This window comes from Poecilia reticulata, linkage group LG15 (genome assembly GCF_000633615.1).
Source record: "Poecilia reticulata strain Guanapo linkage group LG15, Guppy_female_1.0+MT, whole genome shotgun sequence".
Lineage (NCBI taxonomy): Eukaryota > Metazoa > Chordata > Actinopteri > Cyprinodontiformes > Poeciliidae > Poecilia > Poecilia reticulata.
The window spans coordinates 12,293,036-12,311,043 of NC_024345.1; the positions used below are offsets into that span (position 1 = coordinate 12,293,036).

At 39.0% G+C, this 18,008-nt stretch overlaps 1 protein-coding gene across 1 annotated transcript; it reads left to right on the top strand.

The window, feature by feature from the left end:
* Positions 1–6,958: 6,958 nt before the first annotated feature.
* hmx3a (H6 family homeobox 3a) lies at positions 6,959–10,629 on the top strand. Its single transcript, XM_008429291.2, has 3 exons — positions 6,959–8,144; positions 8,256–8,562; positions 9,245–10,629. The coding sequence occupies exons 2-3, from the start codon at positions 8,271–8,273 to the stop codon at positions 9,874–9,876; spliced, it is 924 nt and encodes a 307-aa protein (XP_008427513.1). The 5' UTR covers positions 6,959–8,144; positions 8,256–8,270; the 3' UTR covers positions 9,877–10,629.
* Positions 10,630–18,008: the final 7,379 nt, after the last annotated feature.

Sequence of the window (18,008 nt, forward strand, 5' to 3'; positions counted from 1 at the left end):
AGACTCAAGAACATCAACAGACTAACTTGAATAGAAAACTCACTCTTGTCTTTCCCATTTTGAATAATGGCTAAAAGAAACTTGCATATGTCACAAGTCATTTATACCCCAAGGAAAAAGGAATTATTGTTGATGTTGCGCATTGTGAAATGACGTTTGTTACAAATCCGTGCAAAATATTGCTCAGCAGTTTTATTAGCTTAAAGAAGTATAGGTATGTAGGAGAATATTTTAAAGTATACATTACAAAAAGTACAAATAAAAACAAAACGGCAACTTATCTGCAATCAGTAGCTTGAGTTATTACAGCGTAATATTAACTCATTTAGGGCAAACAACAAAATGCAAAATCATATATATATATATATATATTTTAGAGAACTTTTTATATATTTTTGTTTAGTTATGCTTAGTTATTACGTCTTTATAAACATTTATTTGTCTACATCCAACAAGGTTACATCTTCTAATTTAAAACGTGTGAATTTGCATCAGTTAATTATGTGATTAATACCGTATGAAACAAACAAGCGGCGTTTTTTACATTCTCGGTTGAACGGATAACCTGGGTCACATTTAGATATTGTTAAGTGGCTTTGAATAGGCGCCCTGAATTCACAGCTCCAAATGACCCGCGATAATCAGGTAATTAAAATCAGGCCATTCCCCACATCTGACACACTTTACTCTCACACTTCATCTGAATAACAAATAAGTCCCGGCCTGGTTTCTCTAACAGAAAGGGTAGAAATAATAAATAAAGTAGGAGAAATTGGCTTCCTCTTCATTTCAATATTAACGTTGTCTTCGTCTTCTAAAGAAAAGACAGAAAGTGAGTTGGAAAAAAGGGGGCAAAGGTCCTGTCAAAAGTGCCAGTGCCTGTATGGAAGTACCCGGTTTTCTTAATTCATCCCTTAGGACCGGATAAGTCTATCAATCTGTTAAATTGGAAACCCATTAGGTGCCCTGGTTTATGTGTTTCAAGCTGTTAACTAGAGGCTGATTGATTGTTGTTCCTTTGATGGGATATGCTGATCTAATCTCACTGTGTGCACGTTTGCAATAAATTACACAATTCATTTCCCCCATTTAGAGAGAGGGTGGGTGGGTGGGGGGTGTGGGGTGCTCACACCTCCAGGCATGCCTACGCTATGCAGGCAAAAGAGCAGGGAACCTATTTTATGGTGCCATTTAGCCGGCAAGCTTTCAGCAATCCCAGCGTTCTTTCAAGCCCCCCCTCCTCCTCCCCTCGGCCTCAACCCTTTCCAAAAAATCGAAGCATAATCAAGGTGTATGTTTAGAAAATTTATTGTTATAATTTTCCGCCATAATCTCCTCCATTTTCCCGCAGCCGCACCGACATATATCATCATCTAAGAGGAGAAAATGGATAGCAGTTTAAAATTTATCGGTCTTTGATTCTCAATTATACATGTTTATGACTTCATCTGTCTTCAGTGACTTCAACCTTTTCCATTATAGCAGAATATTATTTGTACGGAATCCATTAAATTCACAAGGCAGGGCTGTAATGGCGGGGCTGCAGCGATTTGCAGGGGGAAAAGTTTTTGAAAGGTTGGCTTTAGGAAAAGCGCAGCTGTTATGACACAAGAAATTGCTTTATTGATGGTGTGCTCTGCTGCCTGTGCATTTGGCCATTTGTTACCGGGCCCATATCTATATCTCAGGCTGACGCTGATGAGAACCTTTCTGCTACCTTCTCCGGATTACTGACTTGTAATGACACATGCAGGCAGGCTGGGTGAAAGGCGACAATCCAGGGGAGAGTTTTGAAAGGTACAGAGGATGGACATTTGGGGCAGGTGGCTGGAGGGCTCAGATTAAATTCTGGATGAAAAGATTTAAAAAAAAAGGTCCAATGACTGTTTTCCTATGCATCATCCGGAGGTCAACGGGGAATAAAAGAGAAAACAATAACAATATAGTTAGTTTTTCTCACGTAGTCAAGTTGCAACTGCAAATCTCTCTTCTACTACAGTTTTATCTGTTAGACCAACATAAAGCAGTGCAAAATTGTGAAAAAGTAAAGTATGCGGCACATTTGTTTGACTATGGTTTTCTGTGCATAAATCAGGCCTTTATGGAACAATAGCACAATGAAAGCATGTGTTGAAAACAATCCATAAAAAGTCCCATTTGCCGTTTGCAACAAGGTGGCTCGACAAACGTGAGACCAAAATGGAAAACATGCATACCCTGAAAACAGCACTCAATAGCAGGAAAGTGGGGGTGTTAGCATCGTGATGTGGGATCAGATGTTGTTTGGCGTCGACAGAGAAGCAGGTCAGAGTTCATGGGAAGATAAGAGGAGCTACATTTAAGGCAAACCTGGAGGAAAGTCGGTTAAATTCTTTAAAATACTTGAAACTAGAATACTGGGACATTTCTACATGCAGCCAGAGCTACAGTGGAATGGTGTAGATTGTTAGATAAAGTGGTCCAGTCAAAGTACAGATTTGAATTCAAGTGAGAATGTGTAAAAGAAATTGAAGATTTATGTAGACAGAGGCTCTCCATCCAATCTGAGCTTAAGCTATCTTGCAAAGGATAAAGCTAAAAATATTGTCAGTCTCTCAATGTGCACTGTAAAAAAAAACCTCCAAACAAAACAAACAAATCTCTGTAATACCGACAGCTGTAGTTGTCAGAATGTTGCCATATAAGTCCAGTAAAATCCATATTTATTCAGTTTTATCATATAAACAAGGTAAAATCTGTGTAATACATTAAAATTCTGTGGTTCCCTGGATTTTACGGTAAATTAGAAAAAAAAAATCTTTTTTTTTTTTTTTACAGTGTGGTAGAGGCACACCCAAAAGCTTTACAGCTGGAATTGCTTCTCCTTCTACAAGATATTTAACACAAATAACTGGGTACAAGCGCATACAAAATCTTTCACATGTTGACTTTGGAAAGGTTTTCACGCCTTGCGTTGTTTTGCTTCCTCCGCATGACAAAATGTGCAGAAGGTCACGGAGCAACAGCTTTTTATACAAGATCTATGAAATAAAACTAGACAACTGGAAGATCTAGAGATGTATAACAATGACAACGTAAAAGAATATACTAGAATTTGCACTTTTATCTACGTTTTTGCCTGTTTTACACACAAAGCAACAAGATTCTCTTCTGATGGGCTCGGCTGAATGACATTGAGCTCGTTTCGACTGTCTGGTGCAAAGGGGCCGAGTAAAAGTTAATCAGGCTGTAACTCAAGAGCCATATGGCCACTTACAATCAATGCCTGCACAATCCCAATTAAAGCTTGCCGGGTCAGTGGACAGCCACTAATTCCTTTAAATGCAATGCTTAAATCTAAGCAATCTCCGTGTGGCCTTTGTTGGTTCAATGGCTTGTTTCAACCTGAAATCGAGAGTTAAGAGTCCAAGAAGGACACAGAGTGGACACAGTTTTGGTGATAAATGCCAAACGCTGTTTGGGTGAAGGGCGGCTGACACAAAGACGGGTAAGCTCTGTTATAATGTGTTAAACTAAATGAACTCAAAAGGTTTATAAAACCTGTAGTGATCATAGCAAGACGACAGTTCATCACTATGCATTGTATTTGTTTTTGTAGAAGTCAAACAAAGAAGAATTTTGCATATTTATATTAATAATTCAATCATTTTCATTCTTACAGCAATTTTTTTTAAGGTTATTTTTGTTTGTTTTAAATCTCCAAATCTTAAAGAAAAACATTGTGCATCCGCTATGCGGATACTCAAATGAATATTTTAATAATTTTTTTTCTCTCTTTTGCCAATTATTCCATCTATTTTAGAAATCACATTTACATTTAATGCTGGATATTCATTCTTCTTCTCTTTATAGTAATTCTAGATTGTACTAGTTTTACAGCTAAACTGAATGAAAGTAAAATGAATATATCCACTTTCTTGTGACTATTTACTTGTTTCTAAATTATTTAATTCATGACAAGTTTTAAATTGTTTTATTGCTGTTATTATTACTGTTGCCATTATTATGACACCTAAAATATAAAGAGAACCATGAAAAAGAATACTATCTGGCAAGAGCTAAATATCACCGTCAGGCAAAAACCATAAATAGCAAAAAAATTTTGTTTTCTTTCAAAAATCAACTCTATTACTCTCATCTGTCTGTAGTTTAATTGATAAATATACGTTTAAAAAAAGCATTAATAGCATCATGGGACTTTAACCTGAAAGAAACAATTCATACTTATAAATAAATAATTTCTTTCTTTTTATGTTGGAGACAGAAGGTTTTTATCAGTGGTGGTATGCAAAATTAGTAATGTCAACAGTAATGTCAACTAAAGCTGGCATTTACAAGAGAGCTTAACCCTGAGATGTTTTTAAAAACATAATTCTCCATTCTGGATTTCATTTTTACGGTGTATTCTTTATCAGCACTACTGTTTTCACTCCAGTTAAGGGTCTAAATCTTTTCCTCCTGAAACTCACAACAAACTCCCAGTTTCACTGTCAACACCTCTTAGTCGCTTGTTTGCCACGGCCCTCTCTCCTCCTGCCTTCTCTCCCTCTGAGCTTTTGCCGTTGTCTTTTATCACAATTCTGACCCACAGAAAGGAATTCTCACAAGATATCAAAACAAAAATCTATATTTAATATGGGGGCAATTACAAAGCAAAGTTGGCTGCACAGGGCTGTTGTCACCAGAGCGCGTGTTTTTCATCAAATAGGTCATTAGACGATGATGGATGTAAACCTATAAAGTATCTAAACTGGACCTTTTAACAAACCACGAGCAACACTATCATTTCTCTAATAGAACCTGCTGACCGTGTCATTCCCTGCTGCCATTTGTCATTTTTCCTTGTGAAATAATCAATATCTGGGCGCTTTGAAATAAATAATATAAAGGCCATAGTAACCTACCCAAGGAGCAACAAAAATAGACTTATGGAGCATTCAGAGGGCCTAAATGGCGTGTGGGCACGGGCTACTACATGTTGGTAATCAATGCATAATAAAAGCTCAAACTGATTGTGTAATACCATTTTTTTTTTTACGTTCTTTTCAATGATGGGGTCTCAGGTATCAGTTTTTTCTAGCCACATGGACTGCAATAAGAGCAGAAATCCTGCTGAGGTGTATGTTTCCACTGAGTATTCATTTTTACATTCTTTTTACGCACTCTACATTTATGAATCTGAGGTTCGTTTTTGTAATATTTCCAATGCCTCACAAAAATAAACATTGAGTTTATTCTCACTATACAAAAACTGACTCCTGCAACCAGCATTTAATGCTGAATTACAGTTACGGATTCATCTGTGAAACTAAACCAAAAACACACAAATGTACAGTGAATGGTTTCAATGAAACTATAAAAACCACGTTTAGTTTTTGTTTTGTTTTGTTTTTTCCAAACATGACAAAGGTTTAAATATCAAGCTTTAAGATGTCTAGTGTTGGATAGTCATGTTCATTCACAGAGTTTCAGTTAATCAAAGAGAGCAAACTCCTCATAAAAAGGTTAAACTCAGACTTATATTAGAATTAACTTGACAGCTACAAATCAAATCCTAAATTCAGTGTCACAACTCACCCATGGTCCATTCACAGCTATTTCTGGTTGTCATGGTTCTTACACTGTGCACAACACAGAGTTTGTTGGCTGAATGTGAAAAACTGCAACTGACAAATGCCTTTTAACCCATCTTTGGCAACTCTGATGGTCACCTATTTCTTGAGTTGAAAACCTTTAGTCTCACTCCTAACTTGAGTGTGCTGTGTTGAATTTTTTTTATTTCAAAATTGATTTATTTTTTAATTTGGAGTGCAGACTTGCCCTGGTAGATTTTTACTCAGTTTTCTCCTCGTTCAGCACCATTTCACAATGAATATTATTTTCAGGGACTGTAAAAAAAATAATAAAATTTTTTTTTTTTTTATCAAATTAAATCTTAATCACTGAATTGACCTAAATCAGTCCATTATAATCCATTCATGTAGATTCAAATTCACTTACATGAATTCAGATGACCTCTTAATGATGATACACTAAAGTCAAGTTCACTTTATTTTACCATCTGGAGAAGATTGAATAAAACAAAACTGGTTTTGCAGCAATCCCTCGACCTGAGCTAGCATATGGTGACTTCAGACTGTTGATCATATTACATAGTACATATTAACTAGTTATTCATAAAAAACTAGTATAATTTAGCAAAACAAAATAACAAAAATGCTGCAGAATGAAGCTTATTACATGTTGCTTCGATGAAGTTCTCTTTATCAAAGTACAGATGTGTTTATTTGCACCTCAGTTGCAATGATAGCAAACATTGTAGCCTCAGGATGTCTCCATCTGAGCAGTTCATTATGAAACAGTGAATATGTTTAGATTTGACATTACATGTTTAAACTCTAATTTATTCTCTAAAAAACAAGATCAAACATCAGAATATCCCACTGTTTAGAGTCAGAATGAATGAATGAAAGGACATGTGTAACTCAGTCTTTTGCAAATCTGCCATTTCTGTCCTCACTATTGTCACCTTGCGTTTATCTGGAGAATTTATTATGTGCATGACTCTTCCAATTCTTTTTTTTTTCTTAAACTCACTTTTTTCCCCTTTTGTCTAATGGGGTCCTTTTTGTGTGACTTCACACAATCCTACAGCGTGGACAACAGAGTTGCCCTCATAAGGCGGTGGAATCAGGCACATGCTCCCTGCTCCCCACAGAGGGCGCTGTCCCTCCGCCGTTCCTCCTCCCAGCAGTTCCCCAACCAGCGAGGCTGCTGCTTTTTAACAAGTCAATTAATATCAATGAGTGAATATACATGGTGCATTTTACAAAGAGCGCAATCTGAGGGATGAATTAACACAATCGATTAGGAATTAAAAATAAATAAATAAATGACGGCACGACTCGCAGGCATTGTGGAAGTGGCCCTCGCTGGAAATCAATGAATTAGAAATATGAATCTAATCACCCATTGGTGACGCGCCGTGCAGCTACATACTTTTTGCTTCTTCTTCTCTCCCCAGATTATAGGAACATAAACTGACAATAAATGAACGCACAGAGGAACAGACATCGCTAAACACATGAAGTGTATTCAGGCTGGCACGAAGTAAGAGTGAACCGACTATCCACAAAGAAGCAGATTGTAAATTGATTTATTCAATTGTTATTTATTTAATAATGCTTCACAGTCGTTATTTATTAGGTGAGATAACAGTGTGGATAACAGGCCCGTGCTGTTGGTAGCTCTAAGATGATTGTTGACATGAGACCCCACACCCACTCGCGACGGGATTTGCTTTTAGAAGTAAATTTGTATCTAATAGAAAATGTTTTATTGAAGCAATTACCCAAAATTCCGGACAACTGTTGCGAAAAATGGGCCTACTGTGCAGGGGATTCTTGAAATGCATTTTCAATTAAACTGACTTCTTAAAATAATACCCTCACGTCTCCCAGTTACTTTTTCAATGCTCGTTCAAAAAAAGCAGTTTAATTTAAAATTTAGAAAGAAGAAGAAGAAAGGGAAAAAAAAATTGTAGAGAGTTAAAGCACACACGCCTTCATATTAGATGAAATAGAGGTAGATTTCTGTGAGCGATGCAGTCTTTGTTCCTTGTGAGACGGGTCCAAGTCCTTCCTTTTGGTGCTGTTCAATTGTCGCTAATTGTACTGTATGAGACCAATAACAGGGGAGCGCGCACAGCCTGCAGCCACAGGGCGCACGGAGTGGGGAGAGGAGGGGTGGATGGTCTCTCCCTCTTTTTTTTCCTCCCTCCCCTCGCCGTCTCTCCCTTAATCCCATTTGCCATTGTACATGCCCAATCGCCTATACTTTCCGCATTTAACTTGGATGACATTTTTATTTCATCATTAGCATCAGACACCGACTGACTGACACGCTGGGACACGAAGAGTTTTTTCTTCTTCTTCTTCTTCTTCTTCCTCTTCTTCTCCCCCCCGCGCTTTAGACGGAAACACTCCGGGATGAGACATCCCCATGATTGTCTTTTTGTGACACGTATCAGCGCTTTATTTTATTATTTCACCCGCAGAGAAGGAAGTGTGTTTTGACGACGCTCTCCGGGTGTGAAGTCGAGTAAGAAAAACAGGAACTCAAAGTATCTGGGATATCCACAGCCTGTAAGTCAGCTTTTTTTTTTTTTTTTTTTTTTTTTTTTACTTTCACCCCCTCCTCTGCTTTTGATATTAAAAAAAAATAAATAAATAAAAATCCTGGACCTCTGCGTTCAGACCGCAGCTGCAGCGATGCCAGAGACGACACAAGAGACGTGCGCTCCGGCCAAGGATTCCCCTTTCTTCATCAAGAACCTGCTGAACTGTGACAGCAAGCCGTCTAAACCCAAACCGCCGCTCGTCGCCTCCGCTAAGGCGGCCTTAGAGGGAGGATTTTCCCTCTCCCAGGTCGGGGAATTCAACTTTCCACGCTTTGACGTGCCGGCGCAGCGGTTCACTCTGCCGGCGCACTACCTGGAGCGCACCTCTGCGTGGTGGTACCCCTACACCCTCGGCTCGGCGGCTCATCTGCACAGAACTGAAGGTAAGATGAGTGATACCTATGTAGTCTGATTTTGAATGATAAACGCGACAGAATAAACCAATTCCGTTTCGACCTACCTAAAACGTCTCCCGCAGAAGACAGATTTCCCATAAAATCGCGCATTTCGTGCGTTTTCCTGAAAGGCTTCGTAGGCGTGTGGAGATTTAACACCTTGTCTCCTACATAACCTACTTTGTTATGCCACGACACGGTATAATAGATCAATAAAGCGACACGCTGTGCATAAAATGAAGCAGACATGATGAAACCATTGGATGAGGGCGACGATGCGCAGCTTGCTTTTGATTTGTCTCCTCGCGCTTGTGGTGCACCTCTCACCCCCGAGGCTCCGTCACTGACGGCCTTTTTTTTTTTACACATTCCCGTTTTTTTAAAATGATTTATACATGTATGATCATAACGAGCTGACCCGAACAGGTCCGTTTTAGAATCAAGTACTAAAGTAACTTTGAAAATCAAGTTTTTATTATTATTAATAATATTTCACAATGACCTATTTGTGGGTAGAAAAACTGTTTGACAGACAACTGTTTCCCTAAACTCTAGTGAGTGGTTCATATCAACAGGCGGTGATAAATGCCGCAAAACGCATAAAAAGCCATTAAAAAAGATGCATATTATTATCCTGACATTCCCCCCGTTGCTCGTGTTTCCATTCCAGCAATCGAGAAACCAGGAGCCAGAGATTCCTCCCCGACCTCTGGCACGGACAGAGACTCCCCGGACCTTGTGCTCAAATCCGAGCCGGACGCGAAAGACGACGACGACGAGGACGAGGACGAGCACAGCAACAACAAAAGCAGCGACGAGATCATCCTGGAGGAGAGCGACACGGAGGAGGCCAAGAAGGACGAGCTGGAGGAGTGGAAGAAGCGCGACGAGGACAAGAAGCCGTGCCGCAAGAAGAAGACGCGCACGGTGTTCTCCCGGAGCCAGGTGTTCCAGCTGGAGTCCACCTTCGACATGAAGCGCTACCTGAGCAGCTCGGAGCGCGCCGGTCTGGCCGCCTCGCTGCACCTGACGGAGACCCAGGTGAAGATCTGGTTTCAGAACCGGCGGAACAAGTGGAAGCGGCAGCTGGCCGCCGAGCTGGAGGCCGCCAACCTGAGCCACGCCGCGGCGCAGAGGATAGTCCGGGTGCCTATCCTCTACCACGAGAACTCTGCCTCGGAGGGCGCGGGGGGCGCGGCGGCCAGCGTGCCCGTCAGCCAGCCGCTGCTCACCTTCCCGCACCCGGGAGTCTACTATTCTCATCCCATCGTCACGTCTGTGCCGCTGCTCAGACCGGTTTGAAAACCGCCGAAAAGAGTTTTGATGTTTCATCTTGTCACAAAATGATAATAATAATAAAAAAGAAAGACAATATTTTTTTATACAAAGTCAGACACTGCGAAAAAAAAAAAAAAAAAAAACTAAGAAGAGACTGTCACTGTCAGGCAAACATGGACTTATTTTGTCAGACAGGTAATTGTGTCATTTCCCATAAGGGTACCGATTATTATTATTATTATTATTATTATTATTATTATTATTATTATTATTATTATTATTATTATTATTATTATTATTATTATTATTATTATTATCTCAGGAGTTTGCCCACTGTATGAGTGTGTTTTTTTTTTATTATTATTTTCCTTGTCTTAAAACCTGATTGTTGCTGGACAGGTCAGATCTGTGCGATGCACACAAAAAAGAAGGGGGGCAAAGGGGGGAAACTTGTTTACATAAAAGTGGCGACCTACTTCTCACCTAACACCCTCATTTGAATTTTATTTCCTTTTCAAGAGCTGGTGACACTGCTGTCAGATGAGTCAATTCACTAAACGTGAAACAGTTGTTTTTATCTTTTTTTTGTTTTTCTTTTTTTTAAGCGGTTGAAGGGGGACAATCAAGACACTCTAGCTGTAAAAAATATCCACGTAGCTTTCTGTTTTTAGTGATTCTTTTAAACGCTCCTTCCACACAGACAGTTCTCTTAAGCACAAGTCTCCAATGACAATTTGTGTTTTTGAAACGGAGGGATTAAAAATAATGAGACAACAACAACAACAACAAAAAAACACTGGTGTAAAAAAAATGTAAATGTATATATTTAATGAGACGTGGAAAAAAGAAAATTCCTTACACGCTTCTCATTTGTAAAGTAAAAAAAAAACACGTTTTGATATTGTATTGCTGGATCATGTTGTGAAATAAATCGAAAATATTCCTTACGTTTCGTTTTTTGCCTTATTACACTTTTGTTTTCTCGCTACCATTTAATATATGTAAATATGTAATTAAAAGTTAAAGCAGGACTTTACACACTCACTCACTCTTTGAGCAACAGCAGGTGGCTTCTCTGCCGTCGCCCAAGTGTTACGCACTTTAAAACGTTATTTTACATAAAGAGTGGGTCGGTCAATTACGTGCGTAATTGGCACCATCTTTCCAAAATTACGGGTAATGTATTCGAGGACATTATTCTCCAAGTACGTGCCGGTATCTTTAACGTTTGTGTCATGTCAATCTGAAAATATCGATTTATAATTGTTTTTGCATTTGTTTTATTTTTAGCTTGTTTGTTTTCACCATAAACTTTTTGTTTTCTTTTTCCATGGCTTATTATGAACTTATGTGTAGCTTGCTTATAACAACACTTGAATTTAAATACGATAAAGCAATTTAGCAACATTAAAAATAGCCTATATTATTGGCTGGTAATGGCTTTTCTTTTTTTTTTTTTTTAATCTGTGATTACATATAAATAATAACATAATAGTAATAGTGCACAATTAAAGCTCGCAGTATTCTACCGTAACCCAAATTACAGCCCCATCCATATTAAAATGTGCGGGAAAAAAAGAAGATGTAAATCTTCAAATGAGAGATACATTATTTAACAGGTACTTTGTCTCAGAAGGTTCTACAGGTGTTACTGCACTCCTGAGGTCTAGCTCATACCGGGAACATATGATGGCAAGGTCATCATATGTTATAACCAAAACACCTAAAAAAGTGGATTAAGCTGTCAAGCGTGCCCTTTATAATGACGAACACCTTATTCAGTCTGGTTCGTAATTATTTAGGGCGCGTTTTTTAACTTTGAATAAAGATACAAAACACAATAACGGGCCATTTGTTTTTTTTTGTTTTTTGTTTTTTTTTTGTTTTTTTTAAAGGCCCTCTTCTACATGAATCAGATCAGACGTAGACACACACGGTGTGTTTACATCTCTTTTTAAAATGCTCATCTTCTGTCCAAAGTTTATGAGGGAGAAAAACACGGAACTCAGACCAGGAAGGTGAGGAGAGCATCTCGCTTGTGCAGAAACGATAATCTGATGATATCTGGTGATATTTAAATATTGTTGTGGCGAAATTTTTTTCAGTTTTTTTTTTCTTTCTATTTTACAAACATAATTTTCCACTAGATTTTATTTGGGCGTCAGGGGCTGGTTAGTAACATGTCGTTTAATATATATATTTTTTCATTATTGGAAAGTAATCAGTCAGGATGAACTCTGTTGTGATGACCTCATCAAGAGACAAAGGGTTCATTCAAATATCATCACATCATCCGGGTATATTGACGCGCACCTTACCATGAAGACTCAGCACGGCCCCATTACTGCAAATTAATAGATTAGTATAGCATTATTCCTCTGGCACATATCGATCTGTGAACGTCTGCAGCACGCTGCGTCAAGTAAAGCGCAGCAGCTTTCACACGCTGATTCGGCCAAGCTCATGACCTTGATTTGCGCGCATAAATTGAAAAAAAAAAAAAAAAATCACCACTCGATAATTTCCATTTGTGCGACATCTTTATGTAAAGGAGTGGAGGGGAGGAGGGAGCAGAGCGGGGGGGAAAAAATCAGATTAAACGCATTTGCACGAACAGGGACAAACTGACGTGACCGGGTGTATTGTATTAAAATGGAGAGCTGAATGGATAATATTCAGCAGTCCCCGTCACAGGACTCAGGGGCCAGTTGGGAAACACTCAAGTAGAGTGAACTTTTTGCATAATGCCAACCTGTTATTTTTATTAGCGAGTGTCATGCGCAGAGGTTACAGAGTCCACATCAAGAAGTTTTTCGCAAAAACGGACCGTGTGAAGCAAGAAACAGGGGCGAGTCGAGGAATTTTTCAAAGTGGTGGCCAGATAAGTGTCACTTATGATTGATGTGGCACACTGAAAGCAAACACGTGAAAAGAATTTCAAAAGTTTTGATAATTCCATGTCATGTTTCTGATGATCAGTTTTTGGGGGCTTGTGAGAAGAAGGAGTGCTGCTATGAAATAAAGGGCATCACACAAAATGCATGTGTTGATATGGGTATCCCATTATGGTTTACATGAGCCTTACATGTAAATCATCAGTGTCAAATGGACACCACATGAATTTTAAAGGCGGGAATCATATGAAATTTACAGCTTTCCCATGTGCATCATGCATAATTTTGAAGATTTACTTGTACATCACATTAGTTTTCTTGGTTCCGTGTGGTCTTTACATAAAACCCATGAAGTTTATCATTCCAGATGGGCATCACATAAAGTTTAGCAGTTTCACATAGATGCTATATGTGATTTACAAGTTTCACGGTGGCATCACAAGCATTAAGTTTATGGGTATCTGTTGGGTACCTCTAGTACATCACAAAGGTTTCACATGTCAGCGTACATGTCTTTCACATATACACCATCAAAATGTTCTAAATCATTTTTTTTCCCTTGCGCAAAGCGTTTTACATTATCCAACATACGATTTTAATGCGATGCTTCACATGGTCATCACGCTCATGTGACCTTACATTTTCCAATGTGATTTATGAAATGTAAAATTACGTCTTTCTGTCAGGGTTTGAACTGTAAATGTCCAATGTAATAATGGCTGTGCTTCATGTGAATGTACTTTGAAGCTTTATTGTCTCAATGTTGCTTTTGTTTTTCATTATGTACAAAGCTCCTTTGTCCATCTTATGGACCATAAAATGACTTAAGCAATGTTGGCTGTGTTTTCTACATCTATGTTTTTCATAGGTGCAGCCCCTAACAGTGCATGCATTGAAGTGAACTTTGGCAAAGCATTGGACTAAATGTCAAAGAAATCTTAACAAACATAACGCGTTCGGATAAATTTGATCATTTTATGATCAAATGTACTAATGAATATACCACAAATATACCAACTCACATTTAAATGGAGTTTGTTCCCTAGACAGTCAAGACCCAAGAGATTGGTTTGTGTTTCCAACAGACATGCTATGCAGTCAATTGATTTAGTTTATTTCAGTGAAGCCGGTTCACAGCAAATACCATGTCAATTAAAACACTTAACAAAAGTTCAGTTTATTTAGTTTATATTGCAAGGCTGTCCATTTAAGGCAGGTCATTCAGTTGCTCAATCCCTTCTTTCGAGAAAGCATGTGGCAACTGTGGACGTTTGATTTCAGCAAATTGTAGAATATGTTGTTGACCTCCTTTGGAGTTATTCTCCCCAAACTTAAAGAAAATATTCTTATTTTTCAATATGAATTACAAAGCGGATGCTGCTAACCCTTCGGAGTTTCTGTAACTTTATCATTAGCTTGGGCAAAACGGCCAAACTTGATCGTGAAAGAAAACAAAACCCTCAGCCTCTCCACAATTAAATGTAGAGTATCAAGCAACAGATAAATGCCAATCAATAATCAGAGACCATACAAAGGTGATGCCTTCACCACGCGCTCCCGCGTTTCACATCACGCGTCTGAAGAGGAAATCTTGTTTTTCTACCGACGCCATTTGCTTTCCTGATTGAACGCAGGGCATCAGATTTTCATCAAAGTTCTATTAAGTGAAACATAGGTTGCAGAGCAGCGTCTGATTGGAACAGTTTAAATTTTAATTGTGTTTTTAATTTGACATATAGTTGCTGTGAAGAATGACACCAAAACGCCGAGGGGGCGGTCGATTTTCTTAATTTCTCCCCGAGGAATTGATGAGTCTATCAGGGCAGTAGATTGGAAAGCCATTAAAACTCAATGGTTGGGTTGTTAATTGGAACTTGATGGATAGGAGCCCTTGGATAGGCTGTGGCTGATCCAATCTTCCTGACTTTGTGTTTTCCAATAAATTACCCAGTTCATTTCCACACTCGGATTACATAAATTGTACACCTTCAGGGCTCGACTGCTCTGCTTGCATTTACAACTCTCTCCCCTCTCTCTCTCTTTCTGTCTCTCTCTCTCTCTCTCTCTTTCATTCACACGCACGCAAGAAAGGCGCGCACAAAGGAGGGGAAAAAAAAAGGAGCAGCCACCGCTTTCTTGAATGAAAATCGAAACATAATCAACGTTTATACTTAGAAAATTTATTGATATCATTTTCTCTGGTAATTTCCTTATTCTAGACTTGGACACGCCATATATCATAATACACACGTGTAAAGGCTCTTTGTTTAATATTTATCGGAGCTTGATTCCCAGATCAAAGCGCCTCATAACTTCATCTGTCTTTCTCAGAGCTTTCTCTCCTGCTAAAGATCTTGTTCAGTTATTGTGGTAGGCCGGCCGCACGCCACCTATCATTGTGATAGAGCGCGAACTTAAAAGCGCGCTCCTCTGCTGCTCCGGCCTTAAGACACACAGGGAGGGGATTATTGTTGCCACAATACCAGAAAACAACCACACCTCGCCTTTTGCCGCTACTGACCTGTAAACGTCAGCTCTCCCCATCAAGTAGGTATGCGTAATTAATTAATTAATTAATTTATTTTTTTCTTCTCTTTTAACACTACAGCAACGCGTCGTGTCCACTATCACGGATATTTTTTTTGTTAAAGTCGTCTGAAAGTGACGGAAGAGGCGCGGCGACGCGCTGACACGGGTCTTTGTATGAAAAAAGCGGCATATAAAAAATAAACCCATTTAAGTGTCATTGCAGATTTCACGCCTTATGTGTTACCACCATAAATCCAGCATCCGCCTCGACTGCCCTCGTATAATTCCGCCCCCCTCACCCCCTCCCTGGGTTTCAGCGGGACCGTTTAGCAGCTGCTGGCATTGCTGCCACTTCAGAATATTTACGCACGGCTCCAGATGCCTCTGACGACGGCAGGATCTGATGTCAGCATCAGCAGCGTCACCTCACCTGCATAATTAACCCAGCTTCTTTTCTCTTTTTCTGTAGTTTTTTTTTTCTTTTCACAGGCTGTCCAAACAACATACCGGTTGTGTTGGTACGAAGAAGGTCGCTGACACGCAGAGTAGGCACCAGATTGGGGACCAAAGCGGATGACTTACAGTTATTACCGCACCAGGCAGCCACCGTAGCGCCATTAATTGTGTTCTGCTGGGTATTTAACACTTCTGGTGTCGCGGATTTTTGCCAGGAATCAAATTGACCACATCGCTTGGTTATTTTTGATACGGGCAACATGGGCCCACTGCCCACGGCTCCATTCTACCTGAGGGAGATCAGGACAGTATGTGTCATATTCGACCAAACCTATCTCTTACTTATTTGTGTGTCCAATCAACGAGAGCGTCCCTCTGTGTTGTGTGCAGGGTAACCCCTGCCAGAAATGTCTGATCACTACTTGGTGCCAAAATTTATTTTTGAAGTTTCTCTTTTGGTTTTGCTCATCTGGAATGTCTGAAGTGTCAACACACGTCCAGTCTACAATTGATTGTATTCAACCTGAATGCAAAAGTTTTATTTTTTATTTTTAAAGACATACAAATTGAAATTTATAATATTAGCAGTAAGGTTCACTGCCCAGCGTGACCTTTGATGTCTAATGGTCAGATTCAAACTTAGTGCTAAACTAAATGGTTATTTTACTGTTTTCTTTTATGCTTTGATCAGTTAGAAATAGAAAACACCCAGCTTGATCAGACTTGAAGTGCATAATCTATAGGGCACATAGATTGCTCATAAAAACAGTTTGAGATTTCTAAAACACAAAATAGTACTTCCGTTGTTCCTTTGTTTTTTTTTTGTTGGGCATTTTGACCGACTTAAATAACTAGAAGTGTCAAAACTGGAAGGACGATGGAAGACTGACCACAGGATGTTTTCATGTAATAGCTACTGAACAGAAATAGTCTTTCTTTTCCCCCACGCATTGATTATAGAATCACAACATGACATGATTGAGATTTTGGTCTGTAGTGTATGGTACTTGTGAATTGTTAATTAATTTTATGGATTCTACTTCATTAATGAGCTTGTGAAACTACATATGTGAGGTCAAACCACAGACGAAATATTTCCGCCTAAATCTAAGATATTCATAGACGTAATATCAACCTACACCTCAGTCATATCTATTAGAAGCCTCAATTTGCTCAGCTGATAATTTATTACAAGCAACAACAGACATTGTATGCTATTTATCAGCTTTATCTTTAGTTACATTGTGGATGAAATGTGACATTAGTACAGAAATAAGCAATAAAAAGAAATATTTGCAACAGATGATGACTTTGGCAAAACTGTCAAAATTGAGATGATTTTTCTCTGCATGAGAACAACTAGCACATTTGCAAGGTTTTTAAAACACAAATAAATCTAGATTTTACATTGTAAATGTTTTTAAAAGAATTTTACACTTCAAATTTAGAGCAAAATTAAAATCAGGCTCATTCTTGATCAATCTAAGTACGAATGATAGGTTTGGAGATCTACGTCCTGTTTGAGACGTAGAGAGCTCTTCTGGGCCCCCTGCTGGCCTGGGGGCCTGAAGCAGCAGCTTAGCTTGCAAATGCCTTGGTTCGGCTGCAAAACTGTTTGCATGGTGCTAATGTTAGATTGTGTCCGCAGGCAGACACAATCTAAGAGAGGCACGCGCGTACACACACACACCCCTACACACACACACACACACACACACACACACACACACACACACACACGCACACACACACACACACACACACACACACACTCACATATTTTCAGAAGGTGGTGATGCGCGCTCACTATGCTCCCTGCACCGCCGCGTGCGCGCCCACAGCCTCCCACCACCTCCAATCAATTAGTCAATCAATTAGCCGGCCTCCACTCCACGCGCGGTCATCACGAGGCAGATTAGCTCAGTAATGATCAAATTAATTCTTAATCGTAGATAATGGACGGGGAATGAGTTTATTATTTTCAGGGGGAAAAAAATTAGTTGGGTCTTTGTCTTAGTTCCAAAGGTTTTGTGCGTGTTACTGTCAGGGCAGCCAATTTGGCATGCATACAAAAAAAAAAACCAAAAAAAAAACATGACTGTCATCGTTTTGAGACATGCATAAGGATAAAAAAACAAACAAAAAAAAACATGTTTACTAAAAACGTGTATTTGTTAACATACAACCACTCTAAAAGAAAAAAAAATATGGAAAATAATTGATTTACCTAATGTTACTATTTATTCTAATAAAAAATAACTTTGTATATTACGCATT